General features: G+C 36.9%; 1 protein-coding gene across 1 annotated transcript; it reads right to left on the minus strand.

Moving 5' to 3' along the window:
- Positions 1 to 10,110: 10,110 nt before the first annotated feature.
- Positions 10,111 to 10,792, minus strand: LOC146884088 (uncharacterized). The gene is made up of 3 exons (XM_085665256.1): positions 10,686 to 10,792; positions 10,475 to 10,599; positions 10,111 to 10,344 (listed from the first exon to the last, which is right to left on the minus strand). Exons 1-3 carry the CDS (start codon positions 10,765 to 10,767, stop codon positions 10,111 to 10,113), a joined length of 441 nt encoding a protein of 146 aa, XP_085521382.1. The 5' UTR covers positions 10,768 to 10,792.
- Between the last annotated feature and the right edge of the window lie 4,693 nt (positions 10,793 to 15,485).

Raw genomic sequence — 15,485 nt, forward strand, 5'->3', positions numbered from 1 at the left:
TATGGTCAGCAAATTTTACAAAACATTGGGCCCTTATTTAAATAAAAGAAACTACATGAATCACCATCATACCGCTTTGGCCCATGACAAGCATTATTTAAATGACCAACCTTGTCTAGAGACACAACATCATCTGGACTATCCTTGTCTAACACCGGGTTAATGTCGACAAACTTACAGATGGAAGAAGAAAACTTATACTTAGAATAGTACTCACATATACCGTTATCAACCCAATCATACACTGTGAGAAGGGGAAAGTCTTCCAGAATTATAGGCGAAGACACTATGAAGCCCCTATAACCACTAGATGAAATGGTAGTGGATGCCTCTACACGATCTAAGTGACCCTTGCTAGCTACAAAACTAGAATCAGAGGATGGTAAGGACAAAGACATACCTGAAACCTACGAATACCATAAAGCCTAGAAGGAGCAAGCAGTTATGAGTCCTTTACACTATCACAATGAGCACAAGTGATCCCTCAAAGGCCCCACCAGCCTATTTATAGCAAAAGAAAACTAGTAAGGGGAAGTTGTGACTCTTCGTATCCCAACCGTTAGACCTGGCCACATGCAAGGGTCCTAATAATGACTGTCCCACTTCCTAAGAAAATGTCATATCACTTTGGGCCAATCCCATCCATAACTTTAACATTTTCGAGCCTTTCACTCCCAACTTACACCCTTTCGATCCCTTTTGTCAATAACTTGCACCTTTTTAGCCTTTTCATCCACTACATGTATACAAAGTTGTGGGGCAACTATGTTGATATAACTTAAGAAGATTTAACACCAAGGCAAAGGAATTTTTCTTGCTCAAAACATCCAAAGCCTTAGGACGTTAAAGACACCTCAACTAAAGATCACTAAGGCGAAACCACTATAATAACTCTAAAAAAGTCTCAACTCCTTTAGGAACATGATGGAATGACAAATTTCACTAAGACACTTGACTAAGAATTTTCGTTTTAACTATCGTATGCTGGTGATTCTGATAGGTTTTGTACTCTGAATTTCGTGCTGCACATGAGGGAATTTGGGGTTATGGGTTTTGGGGACTGTTTCATTGAAATTGACCTAATGCATGCATATAATGGGGTTGTGTTCGGGGTATTCTGTGATTATGTAAAGTTGGGTTGTTGGGGCATAACTTCGTGTCCAATTATGTTCATATGCCTATTTGAGTTGTGTTGAGTGAATTGGTATGTTTATGTTGCGTTTTGAGTCTTTGGTGCAATGTGGTATGCGTGAATCAGTGCCAGAACCTGCAGTTTTCGCTCAGGCGAGCTAGGCTCGCCTAAGCGAGACATGCAGGGACTCATAAACCTCTCTCTGCTCGAGCAGTTCGCTCAGGCGAGGTGATTTAGGTTTTGGGCGACAGACCAACTCGCTTAGGCAAGGGTGACTCGCCCAAGAGAGAATCCGTGGGTGTCTCGAGTGCATTGGTTGCGTAACTCGCGTAGGCGAGGTTTGTTTCTTAGGTGAAATCGCATCTCGCTCAGGCGAGAGACTCTCGCCTGAGCGAGAGTTCGAAGAGCATTCTGATGGGAGTTCACTTGCAGCCCAAGCCAGAGAGGTGAGTTTTGGGCGAAACGTGATCTCGCCCAGGCGAGTGTGACTCGCCTAAGCGAGGGTTCGTGGTTGGTTTTGTGTATGGTGCTCGCTCAGGCGAGGTAACCTAGCCTAAGCGAGGTGAACTGGAATGCTTAGGCGAAAGTTAGATGTTTAAGCCTAGAGATGGATGGGTGATAGGTTTAGAAGCAATAAATTGCAGTATTGGATTGATCGAAGATTGAATGGTGATGTGTGATCTATAAGGCTTCTAAGATACCTAGATGGTGAGCTTGCTGGTGTTCCATGGGTTGTGGCCCGGAACGTATCCTTGAGTTGTGGCTCGGGATAGGGGTTAAGCACGTGACATTCTATGGGTTGTGGCCCGGAATGACTTCCCTTGAGTTGTGGCTCGGGATAGCAGATGAACACGAGGAATCTTGAGTTGTAGCTCGGGTTGGCGAGTGTGCCGGTGTGAGTGTGCTGGTTGTGGCTAGTACGAATGTGTCCAGATGGATTGCCCTCCTCAGTGGTTGCTGACAAGTTTGGTAGCCCTGGGACGTTGCTTACATGGTTGTGGCCATGAGAAGAACTCAAGCGAGGTTTCCTGATGTACTTATTATGCATGGTGGTGGCCATGTGGAGGGAAGGTAACATGACTTCCATTAAGTGCATCGGTGCACATGGTGGTGGCCATGTGATGGAAATAAAGTAAGATTCTGTGGGAAGAGAAAAGATACTTGATATGGTTGTGGCCATGCAGTATATTTTGTATGTTTTAAGCACATGGTGGTGGCCATGTGATGGAAATAGAGTAAGATTCTGTGGGAAGAGAAAAGATACTTGATATGGTTGTGGCCATGCAGTATATTTTGTATGTTTTAACTGTTAGCTCACTCTATCTGTTTGTGTTTGGTGATGATCGTGTACGCGGTACTCATACATATCTTTAAAATCAATAATAAAATAACTGCACATAATTGGTATACATAGGACTCGAACCCAAGTCCTCTCACACAATCAAAGTACTCTCAACCACTTGAGCTGGTACTTTTCCACGTCACATTAAACAATAGTTAATGCCATAAAGGCGATTTCTACTCGCATTTATTAATTAATTAATTATTTAATTAATTAATTTTCACGGGTCTTACAATTCCCCCACCTTTAAAAGTTTTCGTCATCGAAAATAGAACTTACCAGCAAAGAGGTGAGGATAAGACTTCCTCATGAGGTCCTCCATCTCCCAAGTCATCTCTTGAGTTTCCTCGTCCCAAAGAACCTTCACCGTCTTCAACTCCTTACCTCTCAGTTGCTTGACCTGAGTATCCAATATGCGCACTGGTCCAACTGGCATAGTCAGATCCTCGCATACTTGCACCTCAGCTGACTCCAAAACATGATCTAGACTTGCAATGTATTTCCTCAACTCTAAGACGTGAAACACATTATGGAAGTTGGATAGGTGAGGTGGTAAAGTGATTTCATACGCCGCTGCACCTATTCTCCGTGTAATCTAATAAGGCCCTATAAACCTCGGAGTCAACTTCCTTGATTTAAGAACCCTTCCGATACCTATGGTTGGCGTCACCCGAAGAAGTACATGGTCTCCTTCATCAAACTTAAGTGGTCGTCTCCTCTTATCTGCATAAGACTTTTGCCTACTCTGAGTTGCTCTCATCCGGTCTTGGATAAACTTGACCTTACTGGTCGTCTGTTGCAGAAATTCAGGACCAAGCACAAAGGTTTCACGATCCTGATACCAGCACAATGGGGTTCTACACCTTCTTCCATACAATGCTTCATAGGGCGCCACACCAATACTGGAATGGTAACTATTATTGTAGGTGAACTCCACCAAAGGTAGCACATCATTCCAGTTTCCCATATGATCCAACACACAAGATCTCAATAAGTCTTCTAGAGATTGGATGGTCCGTTCAGACTGTCCATCTGTCTGAGGATGATATGCTAAACTCATCCTCAACTGTGTTCCCAAGGCCGCCTGCAACGATTGCCAAAACTGTGAGGTGAATCTAGGGTCCCGATTTGATACTATACTTTCGGGTACCCCATGCAATCTTACCACCTCTCGCACATACAACTCTGCTAACTTGTCCATCGACCACTTCTAATTCATAGGCAGGAAATGTGCACATTTTGTCAGTCTGTCTACTATCACCCAAACTGAATCATGGCCCTTAGTCGACCGCGGAAGATGTGTCACAAAATCCATAGAGATATTGTCCCACTTCCACTGAGGCACGTCTAGTGGTTGCAGGGTACCTCCTGACCTTTGATGTTCAATTTTGGCCTTTTGACATACCAAACACTGAGCAACAAAGTCTGCTACGTCTGCCTTCATACCATTCCACCAAAAGGACTCCTTCAAATCCTTATACATGACTAGAAGGATCAAAAGAAGCATGACTAGAGGAGAGACTTTTATCCTTCTTCCTTGTCTTTATTTAGTATTTCATTATGTTGATTTCCCTAAACTTGGCTTAGTTAGATCAACCTTAGTTGACTTGTTGACCTTAACTAAGGTTGACTAGATTTGACTTGGCTCAAGTCAACATGTTGAATTATTTGTCATGTGATGAGATGGCCACAAATGGAGACAGATTAGGGTAAGATGGCCACAAATGGAGACAAATGAAAGTGTTCCCACATGGCAAAGCATCATTGGACCACATGGAAATGTGATGAGAGAGAAAAGGCATAAAACATAAAGTAACTTGTACCATGGTGGTACATGTGGTCCTTGCGCCTCCCTTCTCTTGGCTGAGAATCATCTTTGGAGTGCTCATTTCATTCCATTTGTTGATTTATGTTAGCCTACCTTCTAGCTTCTAGAATTAGGGTTTTGTAATTGCTATAGCACCCTTTTTGTACTTTTTCTTTTTGCATAGAGGTTCCTAAACTCTCTATTTAAGGGGTTCTCTAAGACATGTGCATTAGTTGATCAACTTAAGTAAAATAATATATTGTTTCAACCATATTACTGTGAGATCTCCTCCAAGGAGTGGAGTTCTATCTTTGGCCTTATCTTGAGCAATCAAGTGACAACATTCATCACTCACCTCTAAGAAAAAGTTGGCCTTTTAGTCTTCACCTAAGAGTGACGTGTTTTCTTGATGGCAAACCTCTAGCCATGGCCAAGCACTTTTAAGAAGTGCTAGAGGCATCTATCCAAGGTGATGCAAAGCTCTCTTCTTTTGGGCCATAATGGAGTATCTTTAATAATTAGGAATATTTAGACCTTATATTAAGGGTCAAGTAGTGTAGGTTTCTTTTTAAGCCTTGTATGAAGGGTCAAGTAGTGTAGGGTTTAAAATAATCTTGCTTAAGTATGGAGCATCATGTGCACTAGTTTAAGCAACTCTTGGGGTGATTAATTAAGTTAATAAAGCATAGCTTAGCGAAAGTCGTCCCACATGCCACATGGTAAACCCTTAATGGAGAGTTCTCTTATAAAGGTAGTGGCTATGTGTCATTGTCCTAGTGGAGAGACGTTTCATATAGCACCTTTTCACATGGCAACACATGAGTGATGCGTTTTTCATGAGGGTGAGACTAACACATGTCAAGCTCTCCTTCATGGACCATTTGTGGGCCACTTTAACAATTATTCATCCATTGGGCCTACTGCCCAATTCAATCAGCCTCAAATTTCATTATCAATATCACCTATTTGGGCCAAGACCCAATGTCCTCCAATAGGCCAAATATCTTGCCTCCATTTTGCCAGCAACAATGTCTCTTATGCATAATAAGCAAGCAACATCTTTTGTGCCTGCATCATGGTTCTTCCAACAGCCCAATTAGTCTTCTCCAAAAAGCTTCAGTGCCACACGTGCATCCCCAAACACCAAATCAACAAACCATCATTTGTTGGCTTTAATTGGAAATAACCCAATTATGTTTTGATGAAGGCATGTGATCTATTTTGCGTATGTGAGGATGGAAGGGCTTCCTCATTCTCCAGAAATGGGTCTATGGCAACAGTAAGGGTTCTTCACCTCTTAAACCCTTTAGGTAGCCATTTGGTTCAGGCTTTTCACCCTTTTACGAGCAATGTCCACACCTTCTAGAATCCTTAAACCCTTGTACAAGGTTACCTAGTCGTTAGGGTTTTACTTTTTCCTGTTTTCACTTTCGTTTATCTTTGTCATGGTTGACTTCTTATAAAAGGGAGCCCACCAAATTGTAATTTTTAGCTTTTGATGAATGAGAGCGTGGAGTTTCCCCTCGTCATAGCTCAACCCTAACCATATATGAGGTTTTTACATCGTCAGGTTATCTTGAAACGGTGAGAGCTTGAGCGTTGAGTGTCATGAGGTGTTAAATGGAGGAAACCTCGTTTCCACCAAGAGAGAACAACGTCGCTTCCATTGAGAATAGAGTCTTTCGCCGCGAGAATCATCGATTTTCACCGATAGATCGATGATTGGAGGCCTTACGAAGATTTTCACCTAGTTGACCTTTGTTGGGTCATTAGGACTTTAACTCACAATGAAAACAATTTTCACACACTCAAGCTTCGTTTTGAAATTTTTATTGAGAAGTCTTTGTGAAAGTGGACAATGGAATCTAGCTAGGAAAGGCCTAGTTCCTGAGCCTATCCAAGTGACTCATCACCCTTTGCTGGAATATCTATAGAAAGCTTTCACTTTCATTTCTTTTTAGAAATTTCACCCCAAAATCTTTCGAAAATTGTTTTGAGCAAATTCCTTGAAAAAGAAATATGATTTTTTATAGTAGTTTTCATTTAGGTAGCCATTTGGAGAATGAGATGCATCATAGATTGGAGAGTGACATTCCTTTCTTTGGTGAGGACATAAGTGCATTATCATATTTGGCTTGGGAGAGGAAAATTGAAGAGTTGCATCCTTTCTTTTCTAGAAGTAGTAAATATTACATTTTTAGTTTGTGCATTTCTAGGTTAGTAGGACATGTTAGAGAGTGGTGGGAAGATTAGCAATATATAGTGGATAGAGCAAGAAAACCCCCAATTGAGGATTGTAGTGGTTTAAGAACATGCATGAGACATAATTTTGTTCTTGCTTCATTTAGAATATCCCAAGAGCAAATGTGTGAGATTAGAAAATTCATTACATAGGAAAATCATCCATTAAACATAAAAATGAACTTTCTAAAAGGGTATGAGTTTAAAGAAAAACTTGAAGGGCTCTTGATTGAGAAAATGCTCTTGAGGGAGAAAGAGGATTGAGAAAGAGAACAAGTGTGGGTAGAAAAATTAAGAGCAAATGAAAAGGAAATTAATAAATTAGCTGAAAGAGAGGACAAACAAAGAGAACAAGATGAGACATAAAAGGAGAAGAAATACAAAAAAGAAAAGGAGATTGAGGAGAGAAGAAGAGCTTGTGAAGAGAAAAGAAAAGAGTTGGAAGAGAAAAAGAAGATAATGAGAGAAGAGAAAGAGAGGAAATCTTACTTAAGGAGGAAGGGCTAATAACAGTACCTCCAATTCACCCCTGAACAAAGACAAGAATGATAAAGGGAGTCTCGATTTCCTTAAACTTTTTTCTTTATATTAGACCTTCCTTTTCAATTTTAAATTTCTCTTTTGAAAATTTTTCAATTACACCTCTATTCTTCTATATTTTAAACTCTTCCAATATTTCCTAGCAACACTTTGAGTTAATGTTACCTAGATTACAATTAAGTTAGTAGATATCACTATAAGGACCTCTTAGACTTTAATGGAAATATTTTTCATAATACAAGGTCGTCTAGGGAACTTTTTAGAAGCTTTTCTCATGGGAAATTAAAGTTGATTTTAACCCTCTTTGATGCTTATTGAAAAAAAAAATTGATTCGGGAGGCAACAAAGCGTCCTAAGCTATAGGCTATGAGAAACATTCTTGATCTAAGGACAGATCCTCTTCAAGAGGACGAGGATGATAGAAATCACCCAAAGTCCTTATAGCTTGGGCCAATGTTTAAGCTCATTTTCATTATTTTTTTAAATAATTAAATAAATGTTTTGGGCCTTGTACTTTTAGGCCATTATTATTGACTTTATTTTGCTATCAACCTAATGTTTAGGCATTTTAATGTGTATGCCACTTTAACAAATATTTATCCATTGGGAGTAGGCCCAATTCAATGAGCCTCAAAGTTTATTATCATTTTCACGTGTTTGGGAGACCCAATGTCCTCTAGCAGGCCAAATACCTTGCCTCCATTTGGCCAGCATCAGCGTCTCTTATACATCATAAGTGAGCAACATCTTTTGGGCTTGCATAATGGTTCTTCCAGCAGCCTAATTAGTCTTCTCCAAACACCAAATGAACAAACCATCATCTATTGGCTCTAATTGGAAACATCCGATTACATTTTGATGAAGGCATGTGATCTATTTTGCGTATATGAGGGTGGAAGGGCTTCCATATTCTTCAGAAACAGGTCTATGGCAAAAGTTAGGGTTCTTCACCATCAAACCCTTTAGGTAGCCATTTGGTTCAGGCTCTTCCTCCTCCCATGACGAATGCCCACACCTCCTAGAATTCTTAAACCCTTGTACAAAGTTTGTACAAGGTTACCTAGCAATTAAGGTTTTTCCTTTTCCCGTTTTCAGTTCCGTTTATCTTTATCATGCCTGCCTTCTTCTTCCTATAAAAGGCAGGCCACCAAACTATAATTTTCAGTTTTGATGAATAAGAGTGTGGAGTTTTTCCCCCTTTTTGTCATAGTAACCCTAACCTTAGATGAGGTTTTTACCTCGTCGGGTTGCCCTAAAACAGTGAGAGCGTGAGCGTTGAGTGTCGCAAGGTGTTGAACGGAGGAAACGTCGTTTCCATCGAGAGAGAACCATGCCGCTTCCACTAAGAATCAATTTCCGCCGCGAGACTCATTGATCTTCCACGATAGATCGATGATTGGAGGCTTCACGAAGATTTTCTTCTAATCAAAACTCGAATCCGACATTGAATTGTGAGTCCGTCATCGTCAAAATCAAACATCATATTTCACAAAACCTAAAAGAACCTACATCAGCACCTCTGCACCAATTTTCAATTCTTTTGTTTTCACCATGATTTTGTGTTTTAGTTCATTTTATTGAGTTCTAAATAAATTTTCTAGTTGCTCTAATAGATTGAAGCACGTTCATGGCATTCGCATTGTAAAAATCATACCTTAGTTCATTTAAGCATTCTCACAAACACCTGTGATAGATTAGGGTTTCATATAGGCATTTGATCAAACACTTTCTAAATTCACTTTTTTGCACCGTGTCATTTCATTCCAAAACTTAAGATATCTTCCATATCATCTATTCATGCATTCTAAGCATTCAAATGATCATTCCTTTCATTAGAATGTCTAATTCAAAATGAAGAACACTTTGTTCATAGTTTCACACGCATTTTTTTATGTTATTTGCATGGTTAGTAATAACTTCATTAATCATCTTCATTGCATTGTTAGTAAAGTTAGTACTGTATATTTCCTCCACCAAATTCAGATTTACACACTCACATTCACTCAAAATTCTGGTCTTTCCTTGGATTACTTTGGTTTTACACTATCTTGTATCATCGAGGAAATATTTTTGCTCCTTTTATTTTTCACTTTTTTGCCCTTTTACATAACACCAGCTGATGTCATATCACAGTTGTCAACAGGATGTTACTTGCTACATGAGTGTCAAAATATTGTTTTCCTTCTCCTTCACGTTCTTATAATCATTCTTAACACGGGACATATATTCTAAAACTACAACTTCAAAATTTTGTCTTTCTTGCATGGTAGTGACAAGAATTGGATTTTTGTGTTGAGTTTTCTTTTCTTGACATTTCTTTGTTTCCCTCTAGAAAATCCGTTATAGATGAAGTTAATTGATGATATGCCTTAAAAATGGATGATGAATAAAAATTTCATAAGATGTATTGAGATTTTTTTTCAATTCAAAGGTTATTTTACTGTTGAACTCCAGTTGTAATTTGTAGATGTGATTTTCTGTTAAAAATTAATGACTATTTTACTGTTGTTCATGAAAGAACCCACTATTTAACAAAAATAGGATAGTTTAAATTCAACAATTGAATCTTATTATTATACATTACTCACCTCATAAGAAATATTTTATTGTTAATATAGCTTATGTAATATCATCCACAACAGCAAAAAGTTACAAGAACATATGCTTACATTAAATACCGTGCAAACACCTTTCTTTGGTGCGCTAACAAATTACTTTGGCCCTCAAAGTCTTACTTATACCATTATGAAACCAAAGTAAATGTTGTTATGCTAGCTAATATTGTACTTAATAATCGGACATAGTTAAACAACAACAAAAAAGAGCAACTTCGAAGCATGTTTAAGTACCAAACCATGTTTCCTTCTAGAGTCATTCTTTTAAATAATTCTAATAGAAGAGTATGTACCAGCCACAAACCCATTTTTCAATTAAAGGTAAAAAATTGGGGCAGAGTGACAACATCTAGGTGTTCACATAAGCTAAAGAAGGTAAGTTGAATTCTATGAGCGGATAAAAAATTTCTATCATGGCTGAAGTTGGTGAGACTTACACAGCAACCTTTACTTCAGAAACAGATGCATTTGCATACAAAGGATGGAGAACATGGCCTTCTTTAGGCTCAACATGCACCCATTTGCGACCAGTCAGCTTGTTCCGTTCAAACTTCACCAATCCCTCTTTCAATGCAAACAGAGTATGATCTTTCCCAAGTCCCACATAGTTTCCTGGATGAAAACGAGTACCACGTTGTCGAACAATGATATTTCCAGGTATCACCCTCTGCATAATAAGAGAAGAGTTACATCATGAATGAAGAAGTCAATGAACCATGTTCAGAACATCCAGATTCAGTTCACACTTCCTCTACCTGCATGGCAATAATTAGAACTCAAAAGTGTAAAACAAGTACCTCCCCACCAAATTTCTTCACTCCAAGGTTCTTGGGTTTTGAATCCCGTCCATTCTTTGTAGAACCAGCAGTCTTTTTGGAAGCCCAACGCCTGAACACCATACTCAAACCTTCTCCAGACACATCTACAATAATGGGTCAAAAAATCATTAGTCTAGCCTACTTTAGAAAGACATCATACAGTAGCCAATATAGGATAATGAGGCTATACCACTGGTGCTTCTATACACAGGAACATTTGTCACAAGTTCCTTGACATTCAATCTTCTGCAAAATGATGCTGCAAAATTCATGGTGTTTTCTATGTGGTAGAGACACAACCTGGGATAAATTATAACATTGGAAATTTTCAAAATCTGTGAAACAGTTCAATTACGACTGGTGCGCTTGTAGTAACAAATACCAAACACCAGAATGAATCAGTTGAGGCAAGATCAGATCATCAGAAAAAAGTTGGCCATACAGTTCCACTGTCATGTGATCATTAAAACGTATTTACATTTAATAAGCAGACAAGAAACTATAATGAGTACAGGCTAATCTCATAAAAACAATGAAACTTATTATTTAAAGAAATCAATCATCTGCAGGCACAGGAATACCTCCATGTCATCCCCATCAGTTTCTCTACTTGAAGTACACTATACAATAATAAATAGCATAGTAATCTAGATTCTATTCATTAGCAACTAAAATATGTTAAATCAATGTTTCAGTTAAAATATGAACAGATTGTTGCTTTGATTAAATTATAACAAATTAAGTAGTTATTTAGTTACACAACTCAAGAAATCTAAATTCACAAAATAAAAATTAGCAGTGCTGATGTATATACTACAACTGATAAAATTGTTTACAAAACTAATATGCAGCATAAAAAGTAGAGAATGCCAGAGTGTGGCATGGGGTGACACCAGATAATCTTAAGTATGTTTTAGATCCAAATAAGAATTATGCCACAACTGTTTTTGAGACTCTCAATATAGTAATTGAAAATTTTTCCCTCAAGGCTATGCATGCTGCCTTTAAATACTTGCTTACACTGAAGGAGGCTTAGCGACTCAATAAAAGGAATTGCCCTTTACATTGTGCCTTTCCATGCCTTTATCACCTATAATCTCAAAATTCTCCTGCTCATAATTTTCAGTCTCCAATATTTGTTTTGGTTTTCATGGATTTTCAACTTATTTCAAAATTTAAATGACAAGGATTTCTTTTAATTTGATACCCTTTTGGGACTCCTAGACTCTATTTATTTTTCTTCATGACCAGATAAAAGGATATGGTTCCATGGTCCTTCTAGGGCCTTTCTCTGTATATCCTTTTTTCTTTCAGTTACTCGGTCATTCCTTGAATAGGAAAAAGTCTTAACCATCAAACCTTGTGTGAGCTTGCTCAGATTCTATTCCATGGCTATTCTAACATTTCTCAGTTGAATTGGTGTTTTTAACAAATGCATCCAAAGGAATATTTTAGGTCTTCCTAATTGATGCTTTTAAATCACTTATATGACTCCTCAAACTTCAGCACAACATACAATAGGAATAAGATGCACCAGTAACAACAAATCACAACAAAAGAATGTAAAGGCTTTTATTATAATATGCACACATCCCAATTCTTCCATCTGGCTTCTTACCATTGGTCTTCCTAAAGAATCAATATAGCTTAAAGTAACCTTAAGGTTGTTGATGAAACCTTGAGAAAGACACTAATGTCCTTAATTAAATTAACTTCTAATTCTAAATTAATATTTCATTTCATTTCTCCAATAAATTCACGTAAGTGCTCTGCACAGTGCTACTTTTTACAAAACTACTGTTATTTCATAGTGATCCTATCATCCACAGCTTAAAACAAAGAGAACCCAAACATCTTAACAGAACAACTGGATAAAAAAAGCGAGATATGAATGAAAAGAGACAGACCACACCACATGAAGGATTTAGAATAACAATAAATAACAGTCATGAAAGCCTTAGGATAGGAATCCAACATCTTAAACATAGAACAAATACGTAAATTCAAAGATCGCAACTTAAAAGTGCTTGCAGCTACTTCAAATTTCTAACTCAACGGGGCATAAAAATTGAAAATGTAAAGGGAAATAAGTTTACGAAAACGATTTAATTTACAGTTTGTTTCTTCATCCACACCAGAGAGGGAAACAAAAAGCTTCCTCCAATCAATCTTATCCTTGATTGTCTACTTCAAAAGCTAAAGCACTAGAAAATTTCAAATACAAAATTCAATTGCATCATCTCTTGGCCCCAAGTTTAGTTATATTTAATATCTAATGTTAATCCTATCATTCTAAACAACTTCCAAGATTTCTTGCCCATCTGATTGATTTCAATTCCAATTTCCCCGTGAGCAATCAAATACCAGTTTGTCAGGATAGCTTCATCATACATTGTCTTAACCTGCCCTAGCTTGCATCCAATTAACATACTAATTGGTGGAACTTACATGAAGCTGTCAGGATATGTTGGACCCCAAAATAATTTAGCTGAACTGACATCCCACATACGATATCTGAATGGGAAAACCTACCAATTCCATATGTATGACCAATCACAAATTATTCTAGGTCAAAAGAAAAAAAAGAAAAAATATATATATATATATATATATATATATATATATATATATATATATATATATATAATTGACCAGTAATTCAAGCTTAAATAAAACGTTCTCATCAATAAAACTACATACACAACAACATCATTGGGCATTAAGGGTGCCTTTCTCTACTGCAGACTCTCCCATAAGGATCCTTCCAAACCCATTTTCCAATACACACATTGATTCATAGGAAACAATCACTCTTCATATGTTCGTATATTTACAGCTAGCTATTGGCACATAACAATCCCCAATTTTATATATGGAAGGTTGAATACGGTGATGCAATAGAAGAAACAATCGAAAGTTAACGGAAGTTTAACCTCTGAATGGACCGGAAAACAGTGATGTAGCGACACAGTGACGGCGCAATGGGCGAAGCAGTTGGTTGATCAGAGATGGAGGCATAGGATAGAATCAAACCTCTTTTAATTTCTCATGCGATTTTAGTCTCTTTATTTTTACTTTACTTTACTATTTTAACTTTTAAAATTCGTAATTTATTATTTTTAAACAATATTCTTTAATTGTGTATCTTTTTTAATATTTTAATTTTTATATTTTAAATCACCATTTAGATTTTACCATCTGTTCAAATGTTCATGTTCCAAATTTCGATAAAAAGATTACTATTTTACTAAAAATCCTCCAATAAATTCACGTGAGTTCTCTGCACAGTGTTATTGTTTACAAAACTACAGCTATTACACAGTTATCCTATCATCCCACAGCTTAAAACAAAGAAAACCCAAACATCTTAACAGAAAAACTGGATAAAAAAAAGCGAGATATGAATGGAAAGAGACAGAGCACATCACATGAAGAATTTAGAATAACCATAAATAACAGTCATGAAAGCCTTAAGACAGGAATCCAACACCTAAAGCATAGAACAAATACATAAGCTCAAAGATCGCAACTTAAAAGTGCTTGCAGCTACTTCAAATTTCTCACTCAACGGAGCATAAAAAATGAAAATGTAAAGGGAAATAAGTTTATGAAAACTATTTAATTTGCAGTTAGTTTCTTCATCCACACCAGAGAGGAAAAAGAATAGCTTCCTCCAATCAATCTTATCCTTGACTGTCTACTTCAAAAGCTAAAGCACTAGAAAATTTCAAATACAAAATTTAATTGCATCATCTCTTGGCCCCAAGTTTACTCATATTTAATATCTAATGTTAATCCTATCACTCTAAACAACTTCCAAGATTTCTTGCCAATCTGATTGATTTCAATTCCAATTTCCACCAGTTTGTCAGGATATCTTCAGCATACATTGTCTTAAACTGCCATAGCTTGCATCCAATTAACATACTAATTTGGTGGAACTTACATGAAGCTGTCAGGATATGTTTGACCCCAATAATAATTTAGCTGAACTCACATCCCACACACGATATCTGAATGGGAAAACCTAGCAATTCCATATGTATGACCATTCACGAATTATTCCACAAAATATATACATATATATATATATATATATATATATATATATATATATATATATATATATATATCAAATGTACCAGTAATTCAAGCTTAAATAAAACGTTCTCATCAATAAAACTACATAGAAATATCACAACAACATCAAATCGAAAAAATAAAAGAGTAAGATATGTCTTTCTCTCAGTCCCACACCCTCATTGGGCATTAACGGTGCCTTTCTCTACTGCAAACTCTCCCATAAGGATCCTTCCAAACCCTTTTTCCAATACACATTGATTTATAGGAAACAATCACTCTTCTTCATATGTTCGTATATTTACAGCTATTGGCACATAACAATCCCCAAATTCATATATGGAAGGTTGAATACGGTTGATGCAACAGAAGAAAAAAAGAAAGTTAACGGAAGTTTAACCTCTGAACGGACCGGAAAACAGTGACACGGACCGGAAAACAGTGATGGCGCAAGCGACGAAGCAGTTGGTTGATGAGAGAGGGAGGCATAGGGTAGAATTAAACCTCTTTTAATTTCTCATGCGATTTTAGTCTCTTTATTTTTACTTTACTTTACTATTTTAACTTTTAAAATTCGTAATTTTATTGTATTTAAAACAATATTCTTTAATTGTGTATCTTTTGTAATATTTGAATTTTAATATTTTAAATCATTAAAATATTTCTATGTAATTTTTTATTATACATAGCAGGTGATCTTCTCCTTTGGAATAACAAAAAGTTAGCTTCCATTTATTAGAAGAATTTAAGCCACTACTTAAATTTGTAATTTGGCCAAAATATTCATGTTCCAAATTTTGGTAAGGACAATACTATTACACTAGTGGATTGTTAGAAAAAAAAAAATATTTTAGTTTGAGTCTTACATTGCATCATCATCATTTATATATCTTGAATCATCTTCCAAGTG

Source organism: Vigna unguiculata, chromosome 8 (assembly GCF_037176805.1).
Source record: "Vigna unguiculata cultivar grain cowpea cultivar isolate G323 ecotype 2 chromosome 8, ASM3717680v1, whole genome shotgun sequence".
Lineage (NCBI taxonomy): Eukaryota > Viridiplantae > Streptophyta > Magnoliopsida > Fabales > Fabaceae > Vigna > Vigna unguiculata.

Coding starts and splice junctions, on each gene's coding strand:
- LOC146884088 (XM_085665256.1), bottom strand. CDS start 10,767: ATGAATTTTGCAGCATCATTTTGCAGAAGATTGAATGTCAAGGAACTT. Junction 10,600..10,685: donor TGTGTATAGAAGCACCAGTG/GTATAGCCTCAT, acceptor CCATTATTGTAG/ATGTGTCTGGAGAAGGTTTG. Junction 10,345..10,474: donor TGAAGAAATTTGGTGGGGAG/GTACTTGTTTTA, acceptor CTTATTATGCAG/AGGGTGATACCTGGAAATAT.